Raw genomic sequence first — 24,130 nt, 5'->3', positions numbered from 1 at the left:
GCAAACCAAGGATGGATGGTTACCATAGCACCGCAGTACAGACTCTCACTCTTACTCTTATCTTTCTTCTAGATCCAGAAATTCAAACTCCGAGAGCAGATGGAACAGCATCTAAAACTGTGAAGCAAAGGAGGGTCCTCCCAGCCCTCCCAGAGCCCCTCAGTCCTCCCACAAAAAGGAGGGTCCTCATAGCCCTCCCAGAGCCCCTCAGTCCTCCCACAAAAAGGAGGGTCCTCCCCAGAGCCCCTCAGTCCTCCCACACAAAGGAGAGTCCTCTCAGCTCTCCCAGAGCCCCTCAGCCCTCCCACACAAAGGAGGGTCCTCCCAGCCCTCCCAGAGCCCCTCAGCCCTCCCACACAAAGGAGGTTCCTCCCAGCTCTCCCAGAGCCCCTCAGCCCTCCCACACAAAGGAGGGTCCTCACAGCCCTCCCCAGAGCCCTTCAGTCCTCCCACACAAAGGAGGGCCCCGAGTCCTCCTCAGGCCCCTTGTCGTCTTTGTGACTTGGTGTAAAGACTTCCCTGTTTGGCCAGTGTCTGGCTGGTGTGCTCACTCTGTAGCTCTTGTGTGATGGAGAAGGGAAGAGACAGGAGGGCAGCCAGCACCCTCAGACCTAATTTCCCAGCACTTTGCTGTCTGTGCATTAGTTACTTAATCTAAGCCCCACTCTGTCCTCTTGAAATTCCAAGCCACCCTTATTTTTTTCTTTCTTTTTGGTTTTTTGTTTTGTTTTTGTTTGTTTGGCTTTTTTTGTTTGTTTTGTTGTTTTCCCTTGAGACAGGATCGTCCTCTGTACCCCTGGTTGCACAGGGTAGATCAGGCTGGTTTCGAACTTAAAGAGATCTCATTGCCCCTGCCTCCGGGGTGCTGGATCAGTCTTTTGTGCTACCATGCCTGGTTTTTGTATGATTTATTCATTTAATCATTTTTCAAATTGTGGCCACAGATCAGTCCAGAAATGAGGGTTCTGTTTTGCTTGTTTTCCAAGGCTGGGAACCTTAAAGCCCCTCACGAATACATAAGCACCCTTCCCTGGCCTGCACTCCCGGCCCAATAATTATTGTTTTGTTGTTGAAATAACAGTTTTGAGTGCTGGAGAGGGGGCTCAGTGGTTAAGAGGACTGACTGCTCTCCCAGAAGATCTGAGTTTGATTCCTAGCACCCACATTTGGCAGCTCACAACTACCTTTAAGTCCACCTACAGACAATGGATGATCTCTTCTGGCCTCTGTGCCCCCTGCGTGTCTCCCCTGCCCCCCCCCCCCCCCCCCCCCGCACATGGTATGTGCTTACATAGACACATGCAAATAAATCAAAACAAATCCGTGAAGCCTGATTGGACTGTAACTCACATACTCACACCCTATCCAGCACACACGTTTTAAAGCACCCCCCAAGCATTTTAATTTGCATATATGTATGACAAGTACCAAAGCCAACTTTAATCATTGTTGTCAGTGATGTCACAGCCAGGTGGTGGCGGCACATGCCCTTCAATCCCCAGCACTCAGGAGGCAGAGATGGAAGGATCCTGGAGTTCGAGGCCAGCCTGTTCTACAGAGTGAGTTCCAGGACAGCCAGGGCTACACAGAGAAACTCTTTCTCAGAAAACCAACAACAAAAAACAGCCAAATTTGCCATCGCCTCCTAAAGAGACCCTGAAGAGGCTGGAGAGACGGATCAGTGGTAAGAGCCTGCTCTTGTAGGAAACCTGGGCTTGCTTCCCAACACCCACATGGTAGTTCAAAACCATCTATAATTCCAGTTCTAGGAGATCCTGCACCCTCTTTTGGCCTCTGTGGGCCAATTGGTATGTGTACAATACACACACACACACACACACACACACACACACACACAGAGTCAAAACACTTGTATACATTAAACTATTCTTTTTTTTTAAAGATTTACTTATTTATTTTATGAATATGAGTGCATCATATCTATCTTTAGACACACCAGAAGAGGGCATCAAATCCCATTAGAGATGGTTGTGAGCCACCATGTGATTGCTGGGAATTGAACTCAGGACCTCTGGAAGAGCAGTCAGTGCTCTTAACCACTGAGTTATCTCTCTAGCCCTAAACTATTGTTTTGTTTTGTTTTGTTTTGTTTTTTTGAGACAGGGTTTCTCTGTGTAGCCCTGGCTGTCCTGGATCTCATGCTGTAGACCAGGCTGTCCTCGAACTCAGAGATCCACCTGCCTCTGCCTCTGCCTCTGCCTCTGCCTCTGCCTCTGCCTCTGCCTCTGCCTCTGCCTCTGCCTCTGCCTCTGCCTCTGCCTCTGCCTCTGCCTCTGCCTCTGCCTCTGCCTCCTGATCACTGGGATTAAAGGCGTGCGCCATCATCACCCAGTTGCATTAAACATTTTTAAGAGGTTTATTTTATGCACATGGATGTTTTGCCTGCACATATGTCCATGTACCTCATGCATGCCAGGTCTCTCAGGTCTCCTGGAATGGTCATGAACTACCATGTAGGTGCTGGACACTAAATTCAGCTCCTCTTGCAAGAGCAAGTACTCTTAGCCACTTAAAGAAAGAGGGAGGGAGGGAGGGAGGGAGGGAGGGAGGGAGGGAGGGAGGGAGGGAGGGAGGGAGGGAGGGAGGGAGGGAGAGAGAGAGAGAGGAGATATGGAAGCTCACACCTTCAATCCCAGCAGTTGGGAGGCAGAGGCAGGCGGATCTCTGAATTTGAGGCCAGCCTGGTCTACACAACAAGTTCCAGGACAGGCAGGACGATACAGAGAAAACCTGTCTCGAAAATCAACCAAACAACAGAAAACAAAACTAAACATAAACTCCCAACAAAACAACAACAACAACAAACCCCAACTCTGTCTTGCTGGGTGTGGTGGCATAAAGTTTGTAATTTCACTACTGTGAAGACAGAAGCAGTGTGATTGTTGCACATTCATGGCTAGTCTAGGCTAAGTGATGACTGGTGGCTTGAATATGCTCAGCCCAGAGAGTGGCACTGTTAGGAGGTGTGGCCCCGATAGAGCAGGTGTGGCCTTGTTGGAGTGGGCATGGTCTTGTTGAAGTGGTTGTGGCCTTGTTGGAGGAAGTGTGTCACTGTGAGGGTGGGCAATGACACCCTCCTCCTAACTATATGGGAGCCAGTCTTCTGTCTGCCTTCAGATGAAGATGTAGAACTCTCAGCTCCACCTGCACCATGCCTGCCTGGATGCTGCCATGCTCCCACCTTGATGATTATGGACTGAACCTCTGAAACTGTAAGCCAGCCCCAGTTAAATGTTATTCTTTAGAAGAATCACCTTGAACATGGTGTCTGTTCAGAGCAGTAAAATCCAAAGACAATGACTTTGTCTTAAAAAACAAAACAATGACAAAAAGTGTAAAAACTTTAACATTAACCCAAGAAACCTTGTATTTATCTTTCTCCACTTTTATTTTCTATAATTTTTGATGAATCAACCTGGGATTTCTCTAAAGAACAGACCCTGCATCAAAAAACAAAAACTACAGCAATACAGAAGCAGTATGAGGGCTGGAGAGATGGCTCAGTGGTTAAGAGCATCGACTGCTCTTCCAGAGGTCCTGAGTTCAAATCCCACCAACCACATGGTGGCTCACAGCCATCTATAATAAGATACAGCACTCTCTTCTGCTGAGTCTGAAGACAGCTACAGTGTACTCATATACATAGAATAAATAAATCTTTAAAAAAAAAAAGCAGAATCATTTAGGACATGGGGCAAGACTGGGTGAAGGTCAGTGGCCTGCCAGTGCATAGCCAATCTTCATGACTCTTGGAAGGTCACTTGTTCAAGAAAGAAGGGAGATCTACACCATGATCTCTGGGTACATTGTTCTGTCCTTTGATGCCCAGAAGTCAGCCACGGGATACTTGACCAGGCTGAAATAGAGTCAAAGACAAACTCCAGGTCTCAGGAAAGTAACACATACAACAGTGATCTTAGTTCATAGCGCCGACTACAGCTATTACTAAAGTTAATTATTAAAGTTATTACTAACAGTACTCAGTCATGTGACCCTAAGAGTTAGTGGGTTTTCCCCCTTTGTAGTGGGGATGGGACCCAGGACCTCAAGCATGCTTGAGCAAGTCTTCTCCTGCTTACCTACTGCTTCAGTCTAATCGTTGTTTGTTTGTTTGTTTGTTTGTTTGTTTGAGGCTGCGTCTAGTTTAGTAAGCTACTCTCAAACTCCGTGAAGATGAGGATGGCTGCTTAAACTGCCTCTGCAGTGAGGGGTGTGAACCACTGTGCGTAGCTCATGATTATTATTATTAATTATTATTATCATTATCATCATTATTGGTTTTTTAAAAGTTTGGGGTATAGGTGGAGTTTGTGCTCTCTACTTTCTTTTTTAAAGATTTATTTATTTATTTATTTTATGTATATGAGTGCTCTATCTGCATGTACACCTGCATGACAGAAGAGGGCATCAGATTCCATTACAGATGGTTGTAAGCTACCATGTGGCTGCTGGGATTTGAACTCAGGACTTCTAGAAGAGCAGCCAGTGCTCTTAACTGCTGAGCCATCTCTCCAGATAGTCCCCGGTTATTGGTTTTAAAGCTGAGTAAATGTAAGGGCAACCAGAATCAAGTGAAGCAAGACCGGTGTCTTAGTCGGGGTTTTACTGCTGTGAACAGATACCATGACCAAGGAAGCTCTTATAAAGATAGCATTTAATTGAGGCCAACTTACAGATTCAGAGGTTCAGTCCATTATCTTTGAGGCAGGAACATAGCAGCATCCAGGCAGGCATGGTGCGGGAGAAGCTGAGAGTTCTACACCTTCATCAGAAGGCTGCTAGCAGAATACTGTCTTCCAGGGAGCTAGGGTGAGGTCTTATAGCCCACACCCACAGTGACATACCTACTTCTAATAGTGCCACTCTCTGGGTCAAGCATATACTAACCATCACAGTCCGCTCCCTGGCCCCCATAGGCTTGTCCAAACATGAGTCTATGGGGACCATACCTAAACATAGCATAGTGTAAAATACATTTAGTCCAACTTCAAAGGTCCCCATAGTCTATAGCAGTCTCAACAGTGTTAAAAGTCCAGAGTTCAAAGTCTCTTCTGAGATTCATCCAATCACTTAACTGTATCAACCAAGGCAAGACAGGAGACCAGCTGGGCAAACTCCAAACTCTGCATCTCCATGGCTGATGTCAAAGCAGTCTTCAGATCTTCAACTCCTTTTCATCTTTTGTTGACTGCAACAAACTTGTTTCTCCTGGGCTCCACTCCCTGTTAGCAGCTTTCCTCAGCAGACATCCCATGGTTCTGGCATCTTGGGGTTTCCAAGGCAACTTCAATGTTACAGCTTCTTGTTTCAATGTCTGGGATCCATCCATGATCTTCTGTGTTGTTGTCACTTCTCCAGCTCTGCCCTCTGTAGCACTCTAAGCTCAGGTTGATCCACTCCTTTGCTGCTGCTGTTCTTGGTGTTCATCTCATGGTACTGACATCTCTAATACGTTGGGGTCTTCTACTGCAACTTGGTTTCACCAATAGCCTCTCATAGGCCCTCTTCATGGTGCCAAGCCTCAACTCCTTTGCATGACCCCTTCAGTCCTGGGCCATCAATTGCAACTGAGGCTGCACCTTCACCAATGGCCTTCCATGGCCTCTCACAGTGCAGAGCCTCAGCTGCTCTTCATGATACCTTCATGCCTTCAAAACCAGTACCAACCGCCTCTTACACATTAAGTACAGCTGCTTCAGGAGGTACAGCCTTGGCTATATCTGGAACACAACTTCGTGCTCTTGGAAAACACTTCCCAGAAGATTTCACCTGGGTGGGTAATGCTGGTCTCTTCTTAATTACCACTAAATTCTTAGCTCCAGCTAACCAGCATCAATGGTCCCAGTAGTCCCTTCTATTTTTCACTCTAACGCCAGAGCCACATGGCTGAAGCTGCTGAGTTCTGCTGCTTGCAGGAGCTGGAACATGGCTCCCTTGTTCTATTACATTATCACTCATTTCTTCTTTTCCAGCTCCTTCACTGCCTAAACTGCTCTGTAGATTGACTTTGAACTCAGAGATCTGCATGCCTCTGTCCTCTGTAATGCTGGAATTAAAGGTGTGTACTGCATGCCTGGATCTAAATTTAGCTGGATGGGATCTTGCCCCTAAATCCCTTACTCTGTTATCTCCAAGAACATAGGATTCAGCTTCATTTTACTTCCTGGTGCCCCTTTAATACTTGAACTATATATTTTATATTTTTTCTTTTCTAAGTTTCCTACGCTTGTTCAAAAAGCTCTTCATGAGACTTAACCAGAGAACAAAGTCTCTGCTGGGCTTTTTTGAGACTTCCTATGTCAGTGCAATTAATATAACTCTCTTTACCTTAGACTCAGGTAGACTTTTCAGTCAAGGACAAAAAGCCACATTCTTCACCAAAATACCACAAAAACAGTCTCTAGGCTACATATGAAATTCTTCTCCACTGAACCCTCTTGGGCCAGGTCTGCACAGTTCAAACCATTCTCAGTAATGAAGTCTTCCATATTCCTACTAGGGTGGCCCATTAAGCCCCATTTAAAGCATTCCACTGCTTTCCAAATCTAAAGCCCCCAATCCACATCCTTCCAGACAAAAGCATAGTCAACCCTATCACAGAAATACCCCACTCCCTGGTACCAAATTCTGTCTTAGTTAGGGTTTTACTGTTGTGAACAGATACCGTGACCATGGCAACTCTTATAAGTACAACATTTAATTGAGGCTGGTTTACAGGTTCAGACATTCAGTCTGTTATCATCAAGGCAGGAACATAGTGGCGTACAAGCAGGCATGGTGCAGGAGGAGCTGAGAGTTCTACATCTTCATCTGAAGGCTGCTAGCAGAATATTGGCTTCAGGAAGCTAGGAAGAGGGACTTACAGCCCATACCCACAATGACATACCTACTCCAACAGGGCCACACCTCCTAATAGCGCTACTCCTATTATCACACTTATTGTCCACCCTTCGGTGGGTTTGCATTCCTTTCTACTTTAAAAGATGCATAAAAGGAGACCGGTGAGAGGGATCAGTGGGTAAAAGACACTTATCAAGCTTGATGCTCTGAGTTTGACTTTTGGGACCCCCAAAATAGAGGCAAGGAACTAAATCCCTTGGTTTGTCTTCTGATCTTAAGCATTGTAGTATGGGTGCCCGTACACATGCACACACAAATAAACAAAATGAAAAAATGCAAAAAAAAAAAAAAAAAACCACAAGTATCAGTCATAGCAAGATGGTAGTGAAGGGATTTTGACCTGCCGTTTCTAAAACCAGCTCTCTTCTCCTAACACCGTCTGCCTCCTGAGCCATTAGATCATTGGCAAGAGATGTGACTCTCTTAGACCTAGCTGTCTGAAGTAGGTTTAATTTTCACTGGCTTAGCCCCATGGACAGAGCATTCAGTCCTGTTACATGAAGAGTGTGTATTACAGCAAGGGAGAGAAGAAGGCCAGGATGTCCTGAGGCTGGTGCCCTAGGCTTGGGAGGGCGCCTGGTGTAGATAGAGCCTCATCTGTGTGTGCCCCACTCCAACCGCAGCTGAAGGACAGGAAAACAGCACTCCCTAAGTTGTATGCTCTAGAGCCACATAGTGCTGGGCTAACACACTGAAAGACAATCCTTCTTCTAGAGGGGACCAGAACAGAGAGTGTGGCCTGTTCTGACTGGTTCTTCCTGGATGCTGTACTCCGAACACCTTACTTTCTTGAGGAAGAACTGCTTTACGACAACTCGACTCCAAAGCCCATGATCGTTCCATTCTGGGGCATAGCTCCTCCAAGCCCCTCACATGTGTCCTGCCTCTCCTGCACACACCATTGCTGCGACCTCTTCCATCTGATGCCAAGGACTGGCCTGACTCAGAGACCACAGCCCACCCTCCCTGCCAAGCCAGTTCCCAGTGGAATTCTTTTCTTCTCTTTCCCCTCCCTCCCTTCCTTTAAAAAAATATTTATTTTATTTCATGTGTTTTGCCTGCATATGTCTGTGCACCATGTGCATGCTGGAGGAAGTCTGGAGTTTCCGACTTACAGATGGTTGTTAGCCACAGTGTGTGGGTGCAGGGTCCTCCGCAAGAGCCGATAGTGCTCTTAACTGCTGAGCCAGCCCCTCCAGCCCTGCTTCCTTTTTTCTGAAACATTGTCTCATGCAGTCAGCCAGACCTGGATTATAGGGCTGTTCTGCCACACATGACTTTTTTTTCTTTTTTTTAAACAAAGTTTTATTTATATTTAAATTTTATTTATTTTTAAATATATGTGTTTGTACGCCTGCGTGCCAGAAGAGGTCATTAGGTCACTTTATAGATGGTTGTGAGCCACCATGTGGTTGCTGGGACAGCCTCAGGTTTTACTTTCTCTCTCTCTCTCTCTCTCTCTCTCTCTCTCGTTTGTTTAAACGTAATTGGGTATTTTGCCTGTATGTATGTATGTATGTATACAGTATTTATGCCACAATTATTGATTTTATTATTGTATCTGTGTGTATTATGTGCACACATGAGTTTGCTAGAAGGTGCACCCATGGAGGCAAAAGGACCACTATGTGGAGCGAGGCTCTCTCCCACTACATATTTGGCATCCAGGGACCATTCTGCTTTGTAGGGCAACTGTCCGTTCCTTGCTGAGCCATCATGTCTTTCCCCCTCTTTTGTTTCTATGAGATAGGCTCTCACACTGTAGCCCAGGCTGGCTTGGAACTCCCACAATCCTCCGGGAGTTCTAGTATTCCAGGTGTGAGCCACCGCCCCTGGCTTCCAACGATTTTCTGTTCCTCTAATACCCAGCCCGTGAGCTTCCTTTCCGCTGACTCCCACGCACACTTCTGTAGGCCCACCAGCTCACAGCCAGTTACCTAGTACCGAATTAACTCTTAACTTGGTTAGTGTCTCCCCTGCCAGTTAGACTGACCTGATTTTAGTAGGCCTGGCTTTCAGATCTGAGCCAGGTACACACCAATCTAAGTAACTGACTGAAAAAAACCCAAACAAACAAAGAAATCTTGTATGAGTCAATAAAGTCGCTCTGACACAGGGAGCCAAGAGGCTGGCGGGGCATTCTGCGTCCTTGGCAAAAGATAGACTGGCTGTGTCCTTGAGAACGAATAGGCTGTGTGTGCAACAGTGTCCACCAGGTGGCGCCGCAGACACGAGGCCGTGGGCTCTCTAGCCACTCCGGGAGAGGCAATACGAGGTCACGCAGCCCCTCTGACTTCCGCCAGGGCTATCCACGCGGCCCAGCCCCGGGTACACCCCTGCTGGGCACGCTGTCGAGGTCTCGCATCCCTCCTTTCTGCCGCCTTGCGCGCCATGGTTCCCTCCGGGGTCCGGACCGGCAGATGGGTGGCAGCGGCCAGGGCGGCCCAGCGGCGCCCCCGTGTGGACAGCTTGGGACAGCCTCCGAGTCCTGAGTCCGCGAGCACGCGTGCGGCGCTTTACGTGCACGTGAGTGAGTAGGGGAGAGCAGAAGGAGGCGGTGGCCGTGGCTGTTCCGTTCATAGCCCACATGCACGCTGTCCGTGCCTAACATTACATCTGGTACAACATCTGCCCGCGTCATTCGCCACCGGAATAAGTGTTTGGCCAAAAACCTCAAGTCTGGTGCTTACTAGCTGGGTGTCCCTCTTGGAACCTGTTTTGTCTCACGAAAGTGGGCATAGTAATCTCATCGCCATCTGCCCACGGGACGCAGAGTGGCTTAGTTGTCGCAACCACCGCTGACCAACCTCAGAATGGGAACGGGGATGTGTGAGATAAACCCTGGAAGTGGCCTGGGCAGCCCAGAGCCCCGCCTTAGCTCACACACGCATCCCCTGTCCCCAGTGGCCTTATTGCGAGAAACGCTGCAGCTACTGCAACTTCAATAAGTACATCCCCCGCGGCGTGGAGGAGGGGACCGTGCGGAATTGCCTGGTGACTGAGGCAAGGACGCTGCTGCGGCTCAGCGGGGTGCAGAGGTCAGTACTGGGGACATTAGACAAGGTCTTGGGCGGAGAGGACACTACAGGAGGATGTTCCCCAAGGGTTTTCCCCGGGGTTTTATGTCTCCATCCTCTTCCTCCAGAGTAGAGTCTGTGTTCTTTGGTGGAGGAACCCCGAGTCTGGCCAGTCCCCACACTGTGGCTGCTGTCCTGGAGGCTGTGGCTCAGGAAGTCTACCTGCCTGCCGATTCGGAAGTCACCTTGGAGGCTAACCCCACTTCAGCCCCAGGTCCTAGGCTGGCAGCTTTTGGAGCAGCAGGAGTGAACAGGTTGTCCATTGGTTTACAGGTGACCTACCTCACTCACCCTACCCCAGTGCTCCCAGATCCTAGGATGGTGTTTAGTCATTGAGAAAACATTTCTGGGCACCAGGGTCTAGTACACAGTAGATTGTGTAGTGACACTTTTCTTACTGTTTGTCTCTTGACATATTGGCCCATACACTTCCTGAGGCAGGCTTTGGCATCATCATCATCAACATCATTATTGTTATTATTATTATTATTAATGTCTTCGTTATTTTGAGACAGGGTACCCTATAGCTCAGGCTAGCCTCAAATTTTATATGTAGCCAAGGGTTGACCTTGAGCTCCTGACTCTTCTGTCTCCATCTTAATACTAGGACTACAGACATGTGCCACCATGCCCAGTTTGTATAATAATAAAAATCAAACCCCAAGGCATGTAGGCAAGCATTCCACAAAGAGCTATATCACTAGCTGCCATTATTTTATTATTATTATTATCATTATGACTTTGAGACAGGAGCTCACACTGTAGCCCAGGTTAGCCTCAAACTCCCAGCAGTCTTCCTGCCTCAGCCTTCCAACTCCTGGAATTACAGGCCACAAGGCCCAGCTGGCTTAACCCTTTATAGTCTAGGCGTTTCATGTAGTACCTGCCACATGGTAGGTGCTGCACAGGTGTGGGTAAGGGATGGTGCAGTGGTTAGAGCACTTACTGGGCAAGTGTAAACCAGCCCTTGGATCCTCACCCACCCACACAAACGCTGGCTGGGTATGGCAGCCTGCCTGCAATCCCAGCACTTGAGGGCACAGATGAAGGAATCCGCCCTTCGCCTTGCTTAATGCTGGCTAGCCAGACTTAACCGTATCAACTGTGGTTTCGACTCAGTGAGTAAGGTAGCAAAAAATGAAGGAAGATGGGCTGGAGACACGGCTCAGAGGTTAAGAGTGTTGTTGGCTGCTCTTCCAGAGGACCTGGGTTCAATTCCCAGCACCCACATTGTGATTCATAAGCACCTGTAATGAGATCTGGTGCAGGCACGAATGCAGGCAGAATCCTGTATAATAAATAAATAAATCTATAAAAAGGTAAAGAAGACCCCCATTGTCAACCCTGAGCTTCCACAAACACACACACACACACACACACACACACACACACACACTCACCCCTGCCCTCACACACATGTGAACACATATATACATAGGCACACTTCACATATATAGACATGAAAGAAAGGAAGGGAAAAAAAAATACAGGATGCGGCTTGTTCTGTGATTGGAGACCTGGAACAGGCTGGCAGCCGGACCATGGCACAGTAACTGCTACCTCTAGAGGAACCTCCGAAGGCTTATTAGAGTACTGAGGGGAGCCCAGCCTGATGAAATCCTGGAAGCCTTCCTGGAGGAAATGATGTGTGAGTGAGACAGAGCAGGTGTTGACCAGGTTGGAGGGGTGTGGGAGGAAAGGGCACAGGATGTGGAAGAACTTTGCATGTTTGGAGGAGAAGCTGTGTCATTCCTGTGACTGGAGAGGCTGGAGACAGGCCGCCAAACAGGACCGAAAGCCTTCCGCTCCTGTGGGAGTTTGGGGTTTCTCCCATTGGAGAGCCTCTGAAGGTGTGCTTATGAGTCAGGAGAAATCTCTCTAGGTTGACCTCTGGTGACCTCTGGTGTTTGGGTATCTGGGATTGCCATCCCTACCACGCCCATAGGTGCTTTGCTTCCGGTGAAGTGCTCCACCTAGGGTTTAGGGTCATAGAAGAGCTGCAAGGGGTGTGTGTGTGTGTGTGTGTGTGTGTGTGTGTGTACCATGTCTGGATGCTCTTGCTCAAAATGCTTCTTTTTTTTTATCCCCCACCCACCCTGTTTGATTTTTTGAGACAGGGTTTCCCCGTGTAGCCCTGGCTGTCCTAGAACTCACTCTGTAGACCAGGCTGGCCTCACACTCAGAGATCCGCCTGCCTCTGCCTCTTGAGTACTGAGATTAAAGGCCTCATTGGCCACCACCACCCGGCTTCTCTCTTTTTTATGACAAGGTCTTACTGTCTACTCTGGCCTGAGACTTGTTATGTAGCGTCAGGAAGCTTTGAATCCCCGATCCTCCTGCCTCTACCTCCCCAGGGGATGGGATTACAGATGTGTACCACCACGCCTGGCTTCTCCTTATGAGAAAACATCAGCTAAAACTAAATTAAGAGACCTTTGGGTCTGGATGTGGTGGGCACACAATTGTCATCTCACTACTCAGGAGGCTGAGGCAGGAGGATTGCCATGAGTTCAAAACCAGCTTCAGCTCTTTACTGAGACCGTGTCTCAGAAGGAAGCAAGTAAGCCAGCCTTCTGGAGACTGGCAGTTGTGCTGTGTTGTACATAGATGGGGACCTCACTGAGCCTTTATGCTTAAGCTAATTGCAAATGTAAAAAGTTAATTTAAGGGCCGGCGAGATGGCTCAGTGGTTAAGAGCTCCGACTGCTCTTCTGAAGGTCCTGAGTTCAAATCCCAGCAACCACATGGTGGCTCACAACCATCCATAACAAAATCTGATGCCCTCTTCTGGAGTGTCTGAACACAGCTACAATGTACTTACATATAATAAAATAAATAAATCTTTTAAAAAAAAAGTTAATTTAAAAAGAAGGGCCATAGAGATGGCTTAGTGGATAAAGAGACTTGCCGCCAAACCTGATGACCTGAGTTCTATTCCCTGTCAGAAGGAAAGAACCAACTCCTCCAACTTAACCTTTGACCTCTATATAATCACTGTTGTGCACCCGCAATAATTAATATAAACATATTATAAATATAATAAGTAAAAATGTTTGCCTTTACAATAAATATTAAATATTTGCTTTAATGATAAATGCAATAAAACATTTTCTAATATATAATATATAATAGATATAATGACAATATAATAAATATAATAGAAATAACATAAATAATACAAAAGTAATAATATAATAAATATAAAAACACTAGGGGGGGGAACCTGTTAGAAGCCGGAAAATCCCCGGCTTCTAAATTCCTGGTCTGACACTGCAGTTACTATCTCCGAACCTTCGCTTTCTCATCTGTCAAATAGAACTGATAACTGAGCACTGACCGTGGCTCTCCACCCAGCACTCAAACAGGCAGAGGCAGGATACCCCACAGGCTTGAAGCCAACCTGGGCTATTTAGTGAGTTCCCGTCTAGTCAGCACTATAGTAAGACCCTGTCTCAAAAGGAAAGAAAACAAAAGGGGAGGGGGGGGTTAAGAGTTCAATGCACCGTTCCTTGAAGAGTAACTCTCTGGGTCTGCCTTGACTCACTCTATCTCCTGTTCTGTGTCCAGTCACATCTGTGCCTTAAATAAGGCTGAGTGTTGCTGCCTCCCTCAGGGACAGCATTTACACCAGACCCTCTCTCTGCAGTCCCTGGATGACGCGGAGCTGCAGCTGCTGGGCCGGACTCACTCAGCCAGCGACGCTTTACGGACTCTGGCGGAAGCCCGGCTCCTTTTCCCTGGCAGAGTGTCGGTGGATTTGATGCTGGGGTTACCGGCACAGAAGGTGGAGCCGTGGCTTCAACAGCTTCAGAAACTGCTGTACCACTGTGACGACCACCTCTCCCTCTACCAGCTGACCCTGGAACGGGGCACCTCACTCTTTGCCCAGGTGCAGCAGGGTACCCTCCCGGCCCCTGACCCGGACCTGGCTGCTGAGATGTACCAGGAGGGCAGGACAGTCCTTCGAGATGCTGGCTTTCGCCAATATGAGGTCTCCAATTTTGCACGGAACGTGAGTGAAGGCTCATGACGGGTGGGGATGATGGTGGGGTGGGGTGGGGGTGGAGTGGGGAGTGAGAGTGGTGGTGGTGTACAGAATTAGAGGGTTGAGACTGACCAAGGGACTGAGACCTTTTGAAGAGAAGGATTCTTGTTGGGTGCTCTGAGACCCGAGGGGTTGGGAAGTTCTAATTAGATGCCCCGGACCTAAACAGAAGCCAACATCACTTCCTTCTGTGCTGACAATTCCCATCTTCCCCACAGGGGGCGCTCAGTACCCATAACTGGACGTACTGGCAGTGCGGTCAGTACCTTGGCATTGGGCCTGGTGAGTCGATCGATGGTGAACAACCGAAAGCATGATTCAGGGGAGGAACATTCTGGTTGTGTGAACTTGGACTGCTCCTTTAGCCACTCAGAGCCTGCATTTCCTCATGCAAACTACCCAAAACCTCTCTGTAGAACCGTGGAATGTGAATTTTCAAGCCTGGTACCCTGGTTCTTTCTGAGCCTGGCATAGATGAGAAGCCCCTAGGGGCCTGTTACAACCCAGAATGCTCGACTCTACCTCCAGGACTTCTTATGGGCAGGGCTGGAGCAGGGCCTGAGGATTATATTTGTAGTAGTTGCTTCGGGGAGCACCCTTGAAAAAATCCCCGATTTTAATCTGGTAATTCACCATGTTAGCGTCTATTAATTTGTGTGTGGTGGTTGTTCACTGCTATCCCAGGAGCCCATGGAAGATTTGTGCCCCAGGGAACTGGAGGCCATACCCGGGAAGCACGGATCCAGACACTGGAGCCAGACAATTGGATGAAAGAGGTGACGCTCTTTGGTCATGGCACCCGGAAGTGCGTTCGCCTGGGAAAGCTGGAACTGTGAGTACCGGAGTACACAGGGCGCTTCCCTGGGGGCTCCTGCACCCCGGAAACTCCTCTGTGTTGGTACATCTTTATTACCTGCCTTGCCCCTCCCACTTTGCCCCCAGACCACGTGATTTCTAGGCACACTATTACATCCCAGCATTGCGTTTTAAAGAATGTGAGGTCTCATCTCTAAGGTCCCGTGGTGATTTTTCTTCCAGGCTAGAGGAGGTTTTGGCTATGGGGCTGCGTACTGATGTTGGAGTCACTCACCAGGTAAGGGACTGGGGGGATCTCAGATATTATTAGCACCTCCTAGGGTCACTTCCCAGGCCCTACTCCCTCCATCCTCTAGGTTGGCAACTAGAAGCTGGACCTGGCCAACTGAAGTCTGGTGACAGAGGCAGTGGGTAGTGCTGTATGCCAGTTAAAGATTGCACGTAGAGCTCTGTGCTGGGCAGGTGCTCTACCACTGAGCTATTATTCACATTAAATCCAAGTGTGTGTGTGTGTGTGTGTATGTGTGTGTGTGTGTGTGTGTGTGTGTGTGTCGGCCAGCTCATTGCACTGACTTCTGATTCCTAGCACTGGCAGCAGTTTGAGCCCCAGCTGACCCTGTGGGACGTGTTTGGAGCAAGCAAGGAGGTGGAGGAGCTGCTAGCTCAGGGTCTGCTGCTGCTGGATTACAGGTATGTTGGGAATATTGTGCGGAGGGGGCTTCACAGACCCTGGGAGCTCTTGACTACAGATTGGGGCGTGGGAGGACTGCCATAATGAGTGTGTCACAACTAAATGTTCCCCTCCTTTTCAGAGTGGTAGAAACAAGAAAGACCAATAGAGGAGGGCATGGGCTGCCAGGGGTGGGCAGGAATGGGCCTTTATGGTAAAGTTAGAGTCATATCCAGACCTCTCGGTTTTCCAGGGGTCTCCGGTGTTCCTGGGAGGGCCTAGCTGTGCTGGACTCCCTGTTATTGACCCTCCTACCTCAACTCCAAGAGGCCTGGCAGCACAGGCCTTCCTCACCCGTGTCAGGAGGATGACCAGACATCCTTGTATCATGAGGAAGCACCAGTTGGACTTAGAGGGCTGGGCCAGATGGTGGGCATCTGCCGGTAGGTGCCATCTCTGCTCTGAGGTGCTATTGCTTGGCTCTGACACCCCCATGGGAATGGATGTGGTCAGTTGGATGGACGGCTGCCTCTGTTCTGGGGACTGGTATCCCTCACAGCATCCCAGGAGTCACAGGTCAGCAAGTGTTCCCTGCCTAGGATGTCCTCACCACCCCACTCCCACCCCCCGCCACTGGCTTTTGTTGACTTTTTTGGACACCAAATAACACAAAATCTTTCTACAGGGAATTGTATCTATCAGAGAAGCCTCATTCTAGAGAGAAGCCCTAGCTTGTATGGTTCAGTAGAACTAAATCCCCTCCAGGTACCTTACACAGAAGAAATATAGGAACAAGATGTTTACAAAACCATTTGAAGGGCTGGAGAGATGGCTTGGTGGTTTGCTCTTCTAGAGAACCAGGGTTCAAGTCCCAGCAGCCATGTGGCAGCTCACAACCATCAGTAACTCTCATTCCAGGGGATCCGGCACCTTCTTTTCACCTCTTCGTGTACCAGACACCTGTGTGGTGCATAGATATTCATCTAGGCAAAACACTCATATGCATAAAATAAAAAGAAATAAATCTAAAAAAAATATTTTTATCCAAGGCCACTTGTTGTACAGAAATGTAACCTATACTCTATGTATGTCTCATTATTTCCTAAGGGTTGAATTCAGGTTCAAAGTTTTAAACATTATTTTCATTTTTATTATTTATTTGGATTTTCAAGATGGGGTCTCTCTGTGTGGCCTTGGTCCTGGAGCTCACACTGTAGACCAGGCTTGTCTAGAACTCAGAGATCTGCTTGCCTTTCTTTGCCTTCCGAATGTAGGGATTAAAGGCTTGCACCAATACTGCCCACATTTTATTAAAGTGTGTGTGTGTGTGTGTGTGCGCGCGCGCGCGCGCGCGCGCGCGTGTGTGCGTGCAGCCATGGAGGCCAGAGTAGAGTGTTGTATCTTCTGGAGACAGAGTTACAGAGGAATGAATGTGAGCCATCTTTTCTGAGCACCACACTCTGGTCCTCTGGAAGAGCAGGGAGCACTCTCTCCTGCTAAGCTATTTCTCCAGCTTCTATTTTGAATGTAAAAGATTGTGGGGTTTTTTTTCCCCCTGAGACAGTGCCATATGTACCCGACACTGCAAACTCACTGTGTGGCTGAGGACAGTGTTTAGCATCGGACCCCCTGCTTCTGCCTCCCGAGTGCTGAGATCACGGGCATGCACCACCACACCCATTTTTCTGTGGTTCTGGACTTCATGCGCTGAGGCAAACACCACTATCTAAATCCCCAACCCTATCAGGTTCAGTATTATTATTTTTTTAATTTAGATTTATCTTTCTTACTATTTAAGTATTTTGTGTGCATGCCTTTGAATGTGCACACCATGCGTGTGCCTGTTGGATCCCCTGGAACTGGGCTTGCGGATGGTTGTGAGCCACAATGTGGGTGCTGGTTATTGAATGTGGGTCCTCTGCCAGATCAAATAAGTGCCCTTAACTGTTGAGCCATCTCTCCAGCCCCGAGGGTAATAGTGCACAGCTGCATCTTTCCTTTGAAATTAAGGAGTTCATTATCTTGGCTTGAGACCATGAGACCAAATGTCCCATCGCCTGATAATCATTTGACCAGTGACTTTAGCACCTACTAGTGATTCTTTCCCAAATTACTTTTAAAATTTACATTTGTATTTTTAAACATTTACTTATGTCTACAATTGCTCTATCTGCATGTACACCTGTATGCCAGAAGAGGACCTCAGATCACACTATAGATGGTTATGGGCCATTACATTGGTGCTGGGAATTGAACTCAGGACCTCTGGAAGAGCAGACAGTGCTCTTAACCACTGAGCCATCTCTCCAGCCTCAAACTTAGGTATTTTATGTATATGAGTGCTCTATTTGTATATATGCCTGCATGACAGAAGAGGACATCAGATTATATATAAATGGTTGTGAGCAACCATGTGGTTGCTGGGAATTGAACTCAGGACCTATGGAAGAGCACCCTGTGCTCTTATCTGCTGAGCCATCTCTCCAGCCTAGCCAAATCATTTCTTAAATTGAGGATTGCAAAGTATTGGTTTCTGATTCTATTATTCCTTCCAAATTAATTATTTTCCATTTTCCCCATAAAAAAGAACTTTCCTCTGTTATTGTTACAATGTTAAGAATCAGACCTATGGCCTTGTTCAAGCCAGACAACCTCCTTCTATGGTAGGAATCTCAAACCTGTAAATTCCTAACCCTGTAACAGGCTCATCCCATCGAATAGACCTTAGGTTGTCAGACTCCCTGGACGGGGGGGGGGGGGGGGGCGCTGCCATAATGGGTATGTCTCAACTAGATGTGTCCTTGCTCTTCAGAGGGACATATTTCTTCCTGATAACGCAAGACCTTTTTTCTTCTCCCCTGCCGCCTGCAGGGGAATCAGAGACAGTCTGGTGATGTGAAACCTCCCCCTTCTACTGAGATCTATAGGAAGGGGCCCCCCACTCTACCCTGGGGAACTTGGATCCTCTTCAGAACCCTACCATGTTGTCTGTGTGTCTATGACACTGGGGCTTGAATGTTCCCGCTACTGTACACTGTGCCGCTGTGCCTGTGTGTCTGTGGTACTGATAATTCTCTTAATAAATCTCTTACCCCAAAAGACAGACCTGCGTAGCTCCTCCTTGAGGCACTTCCAACCTTTCATTCTTGACTTGGAAATTGTATGCCATGCCATGCATGCGTGTGTGTGTGTGTGTGTGTGTGTGTGTGTGTGTGGTTTGTTTCATTGTGCTAGGGCTGGAACTCAGGACCTGTCACTGAGCTACGTTCTCAGCCTAAAGCTCCTTAACTAATTCCTTATCGTGGCAAAGGGTACCACGGTGCCAGAAGTGATTTAGTAACCCTGCAGGTGGAAGCATGCTGACTTCTAGTGGATGATGAAAGGCCAGGGGATCCCCCACACTGCTTAGGAGTAAGCACGTGTATTTCCCATGTGCCGGTGGGTGTGAATGCCAGTCCTTCTTTGACCCTGTGGTAACGTGGTAACTGTTACTTTATTCATGAACTACTCACCTAGCACCAGTGGTCTGCCAGGCACCGTACTGGGCATGAACAGAGGAATAAGACCTGTCTGTGCTCTCAGGGAGCTTGATGCTGCGGTGACAGATGTTCAGAGATAAAGCGTTGCTGGTTAAGGTGTTTCAGACAGCTATGGGAGCCTGGAGGGCACTGGGTTTTGAGGGGCTGAGAGGAAGAAAGAAGGCGAAAGGTGTTTGTCTTATCAAATCTTGTACCCCTAGAGCCCTGGTGAGTCTAGGCTTAGAGCAGCTGGTGGGTGGCTGGGGCCGCTCAAGGGTATCCCTGCCCCAGCCTTCCCCTGATCTTGATATTCGAGAAGCTAGCACAGGGCTAGGGGAGGGGCTCCATCAGATAAACCTCGGCCACTCAGGTTTCTCCTAACTGCCAGGGCTTGTGCCACCTGAGATGTCTGGGCCTTCCCTGCTCAGGCACCTCAGGGAGCCTGTGTAGGGGCTGGATGGGAGCCAGGGCCAGATCTGGGTGGCCCCTGTCACCTTCCTTGACTCAGCCTGGTCCCACCCTTTCCAGATGAATCAGAACGTCCTGGAGGTGGGGCCCAGGAATCTAACTATTGAACGCTTCCTCAAGGCTCCTGGGTAGGGACAGGAGGCATATGGCTACTTCCTGACACGGCAATATGGGAGTGGGATCCTTCCACGGTTTTGTTCACCAAATGGGTAGTCTTCCATTTTGGGACATTGGTCGCTGTCTTCTCAGTACTGTTGTGTGTTTTTAGATGGGGTTTCGTGTAACCTGGCCTGGAGTTCTGTGTAGCTGAAGGTAACCTTAAACATCTGATTCTGCTGCCTCTACTACCTCCCAAGTGCTAGAATTTACAGTCATGTCCTACCGTGCCTGGCCTCATCTCCTATATTTAAAATAACTCTAGGTTACATGTAATAGCTAATACAGAATAAATCTGGATAAGTAGGGCTAGTGAGATGGCTCAGTGGGTCTAGGCACTTGCCATCCAGCCTGACGATCCTGGTTTGAGGCCCAGGACCTTCAGGGTAGGAAAGAGCTGCCTCCTGAAAGAGTGCCATGGTGTGTGCAAATGTCCCACATAGTACATGTAATGCTTAAAAGAAGGAGCGGCTGGAGCAGTTACTACTCTGGCAGAAGACTTGCATTCCGTTCGCAGCACTCACTTCATGGCTTGCTCCCCGAGTTCCAGGGGACCTGACATCTTCTTCTGGCCTCTGCAGGCACCAGGTATGCATCTGGTACACAGACGAGCAAGTGAACACTCACACACACAAACTTCTTTTAAAATAATTTTTAATAAAAATGCAATATATAGTATATAATATGTAATATAGAATATACAATACTGTATTGTTTAGGATATAATGACCAGGAAGAAAATATATAGGTTGTTCAATACAGAAGCAATTTTTATCCTTGAAAATTCCCCATTGGGAACTTGTTAAACCTGCAGATAATGGACCCGCAGATATACCATTCAAGTACCTCATCTTGAGCAGCTCTAATGAAGATCCATTTTATTCTGGCCCTGCTCTGTGGCACCGTCCATTTCCTGGGATAAAAGCACGTTTTCCTTTGCTTTTTTCAGCAGAGGAAGCCACAGAGTGAGATACCTGGGTTTTATAGCTGCTCAGTGTTTGCTGCTACTCCTTGGAGTATGGAGGGACTCCAGTTGTATGAAGTGACGGGTGAACCACTGTCCATGTGTCCCTCTGTCACAGGCACCTGCATTGTTCACACAGAGAGACTGTTGCGGCTGTCTGGTCTCAGAGTGGAGTCAGTGATGGATGAGCAGAAGGGCATTAACGTTGGCCGTGCAGCTAGTATATTTTCAGATAGTGCAGCAAAATTGAGACTAAGTTGTCAGCTATAGTCTGTAGTTCAAGCATTCAAAGATTAACCATTTCTAGGCTGAGTATGGTCGTGTGGCTCAGTGGTAGAGTGCTTACCTAGCACGCACCGTCCCTGAATCCCATCTCCAGTACTGAGAGAAAGATTTACCACTGTTCCGGTGCTCTGGATAGGATGAGGATGTAGCTCAGGTATCAGAGGCTTGCCGAGCATACACTGGTGGGATCCCCAGCACTGAGTGAGCCTGCCAGGTGTCCAATGTCTTCGGGAACTTCAGGAGTTCAAGGTCAGCTTCAGCAGCATCGCATTTTGGAGGACAGCCTGGGCTACGTGGGACCAAAACTCCACACTAAAACAAAACTGACTTTGCGACAACGTTGAATCTTCCTAAACCCTGGGCATCAGTCTCTCCATTGATTGAACTCTCTGATTTCCTTAACCAGTGTTTATAGTGCGCCTCATAAATATTATAAATACATGCATACATAGTCAGTTTCCTAGAACCCAGGAGAAGACTCCCAGATCTTCAGATCTCCTGTCTTTTCTTTTTTTTCCTACCTTTTTCCCCCCCGGGGGGAATTTTAAAGCCAACTTTTAAACCACCGTAGACAAGCAACACTGGAAACATTAGGTAGAATCGTAAATGGGGGTGGCGGTGGGGGGGGGAAGCACGGTAATGTTCACGGTAATGTTCACACTGTTTTTATCTGCTCATGTTTCCTTCCTGTGCGTGTCCAGCAATGAGCCATATTTTTGCTGAGTACCCAGGCGCAGGTCTAATTTTGTACCGTGTCTCTTTCCGTTCTCATTTTTCACGAGCCATTCTCCCCTGAGCACCGCGGTCCTCATCTTTCTCTTCTTAATTGTTGAACAGTGTTTCAGTGAGTGAATTGTCTAATAATCATCGCCCTAATGTAAATCGCTCACACGGTTACTCACGATGACTGATGCCGTGGCGTGTGTTTTTATGGCTGTCTTTGTTTGCTTCCCGTGAATTGTCTCCTCAGGTTGGTGCCACAGAAGGAGATAGTGGGGCTAAGGGTTAAAGGGCGTAGGTGATTTAATGATCCTTGGTATGAATTACTATATTGCTTTCCAAAGGGTTTTCCAAAAGCAAAACAAAACACAACAAAACACAACAACAACAAAAAACCTCCTGCTTAAAAAAATACACATCTCTTTTTCAACCACAAAAAAGAAAATTTAAAAAAAATTATACTACAGAAATTTCCACAACATCCAGACAACGATCGTTCCAGACAGCTCGTGATGCATAGATATATATGTAGATGGAGAGATAAAAATAATTTTTCACAAAAGGAATCATATTTCTATGTCAGTTTTGCAGCCTGGTGTTTTTCTTTCTTTCTTTCTTTCTTTCTTTCTTTCTTTCTTTCTTTCTTTCTTTCTTTCTTCCTTCCTTCCTTCCTTCCTTCCTTCCTTCCTTTCTTTCTTTCTTTCTAAACGCAACATGTTCTGGGGTTTCTAGCTGGTTCTTTTCCCTAGCCCTAGCCTTGCCTGGGTGCTGGAATGGTGTAGCGGGGTCATTGCTCTAAGCCTGAAGCTGTACCAAGGATTTTTATCTTAGTTTGTTGAGGTGCAACAAAACCCAGTGAGAGACTGTGCCTCTTTTACAGACAAAGTCACAGACTCAAATTGCCCAAGGTCACTTGGCTAACCCGTGCTGGGGACTACTGCTCCAGCCAGATTCTTTGACTCCCAAAACAGATGCTCATACTAAGTAACGCGAGAACATATTTTAAGAATGTCTTTGTTTGATTGTTTTTAATTAGCTTTTTTATTGTGTCTTTTTTTTTTCCTTAAGTGAAGATCCTTTGCGGGTCTTGCTTCTAAGTGCCTACAAGAGCCAGGAGGGGAGGAGGAGGACGAGGGAGGGGTGGTTTCCACAGCATAGACTTACACACAAGCACCAAGTCGTCACTGAGCTTAGGTGACAGCACAGGACCAGGAAGGACAGAGGATGTGGGGAGTCAGGTAGCATTTAAAAAATCTAGCCACCCCTAACTGGGGGTCTTTGGGGGTCATGGTCAGCTCCAAACCAAGAAGAAGACGATTGGAAGACGATTGGAAGGTGGACGACTCAGCAGCTGGGATCAAAGGACCACCCCCAAATCCCCTGTAGGATCCCTCTTCCCAGCCTCGCTGATCTGGTGGGAAGGGGACATATCTGGGGCTACCAATGCTCCAGACAGGGAGGGGCTGGAGGCAAATCACTTTTTTTTTTTTTTTTTGGTTTCTCTGTGTAGCCCTGGCTATCCTGGAACTCACTCTGTAGACCAGGCTGGCCTCAAACTCAGAAATCCGCCTGCCTCTGCCTCCCGAGTGCTGGGATTAAAGGTGTGTGCCACCACAACCAGCTGGCAATTCACTTGTGATTCATGTTTGAGCCTTGTGTGTTGTTGTTGCTGACTGACTGCCACCCCCATCACCTCCTCCTCCTCCTCCTTTTCCTTCTCTTCCTTTTCTTTACGTTCCTTTTCAAATGTATACATGTGTATGTGCTCCTGAATGCAGATGGCCCCAGAGGACAGAGGCTGTAGATGCCCTGGAGCTGTGAGTTACAGGTAGTTGTGAACCATCTGACATGAGTGCTGGGAACCGAACCTGGGTCCTCAGCAAGAACCTTGCTTGCGCTTAACCGCCGAGCCATCTCTGAAGCCTCCCATCAGCTCCTTTTTGATGGAGTACATTTTCAGGGGGTCCAAAAGGTGAACCCCCAAGTCCTCTTCCTTGCCCTTAATCTTGAAGGTTGCATCATGGAAAGCGTGGTGACATACATACTGCTCTGGCTGCATCTTGACAAAGATGTCGTGGGGGTTATCCACAGTCCACCCTGTTAGCGTCTCTTGACCATCCTCCAGGAACACTTGCTTTCTTGTTTGTTTACTCTCCTCTGCTGCTGACGGCTCGTCCATCATCGACTCACTGAACTCGTTGATGACATATCAGAGACAGCCACGTGAGTGGCTGTGTTTCTGCAAGTGAAAGAAAGACAAAGAGAACAACAGAAGAACGGGGCCTTTGCAGCTGCTACTGGGGTTGACTGTTTGGGGTTGTTGGCTTTGAGACCGGGTCTCATGTAACCCCATGTAGCATCCCGACAAGCTGTGTTGCTGAGGATGGTCGTCTTGGGTTTCCCATTCTTCTCTTTCCACCTCCCCAGTGCTGGGGTTAGAGGCATGGCCACCGTGCCTGGTTTGTGCGGTGCTGGAGATCATCTCAACCC

At 47.9% G+C, this 24,130-nt stretch overlaps 2 protein-coding genes across 11 annotated transcripts in view; both read left to right on the top strand.

Annotated features, from left to right (window-relative positions):
- Window positions 1-1,328, top strand: part of Acsf2 (acyl-CoA synthetase family member 2) — a 45,038-nt gene extending 43,710 nt beyond the window's left edge. Inside the window, exon 15 of one of the 2 annotated variants that reach the window (XR_003949445.1) lies at window positions 73-1,112. Coding sequence is in view for 1 of the 2 variants with exons in the window: in NM_153807.2 (NP_722502.1) it covers window positions 73-123 (51 nt within the window). In the remaining variant the exon portion in view is untranslated. Of the gene's footprint in view, window positions 1-72 lie in introns of both variants that reach the window. The other variant, NM_153807.2, reaches the window with a different exon arrangement.
- A 239-nt stretch (window positions 1,329-1,567) lies between these two features.
- Window positions 1,568-18,632, top strand: Rsad1 (radical S-adenosyl methionine domain containing 1). Of its 9 annotated transcripts, none has more exons than XM_011248992.3 (10): window positions 1,568-1,684; window positions 9,225-9,447; window positions 9,826-9,959; window positions 10,067-10,271; window positions 13,645-14,010; window positions 14,262-14,325; window positions 14,728-14,875; window positions 15,082-15,136; window positions 15,446-15,549; window positions 15,783-18,632. In XM_011248992.3, exons 2-10 carry the CDS (start codon window positions 9,313-9,315, stop codon window positions 15,898-15,900), a joined length of 1,329 nt encoding a protein of 442 aa, XP_011247294.1. In that variant the 5' UTR covers window positions 1,568-1,684; window positions 9,225-9,312; the 3' UTR covers window positions 15,901-18,632. The 9 variants fall into 9 exon arrangements, with proteins under 9 accessions (XP_011247294.1, XP_006533305.1, XP_030101833.1 ...); XM_006533242.4 differs by having other exon boundaries at window positions 1,570-1,684; window positions 10,067-10,252; XM_030245973.1 differs by having other exon boundaries at window positions 1,570-1,684; window positions 9,225-9,451; window positions 10,067-10,252.
- Window positions 18,633-24,130: the final 5,498 nt, after the last annotated feature.

This window comes from Mus musculus, chromosome 11 (assembly GCF_000001635.26).
Source record: "Mus musculus strain C57BL/6J chromosome 11, GRCm38.p6 C57BL/6J".
Classification (NCBI taxonomy): domain Eukaryota; kingdom Metazoa; phylum Chordata; class Mammalia; order Rodentia; family Muridae; genus Mus; species Mus musculus.
The sequence above is the reverse complement of the archived record's forward strand: the minus strand, read 5'-3'. Positions and strand labels throughout refer to the sequence as shown.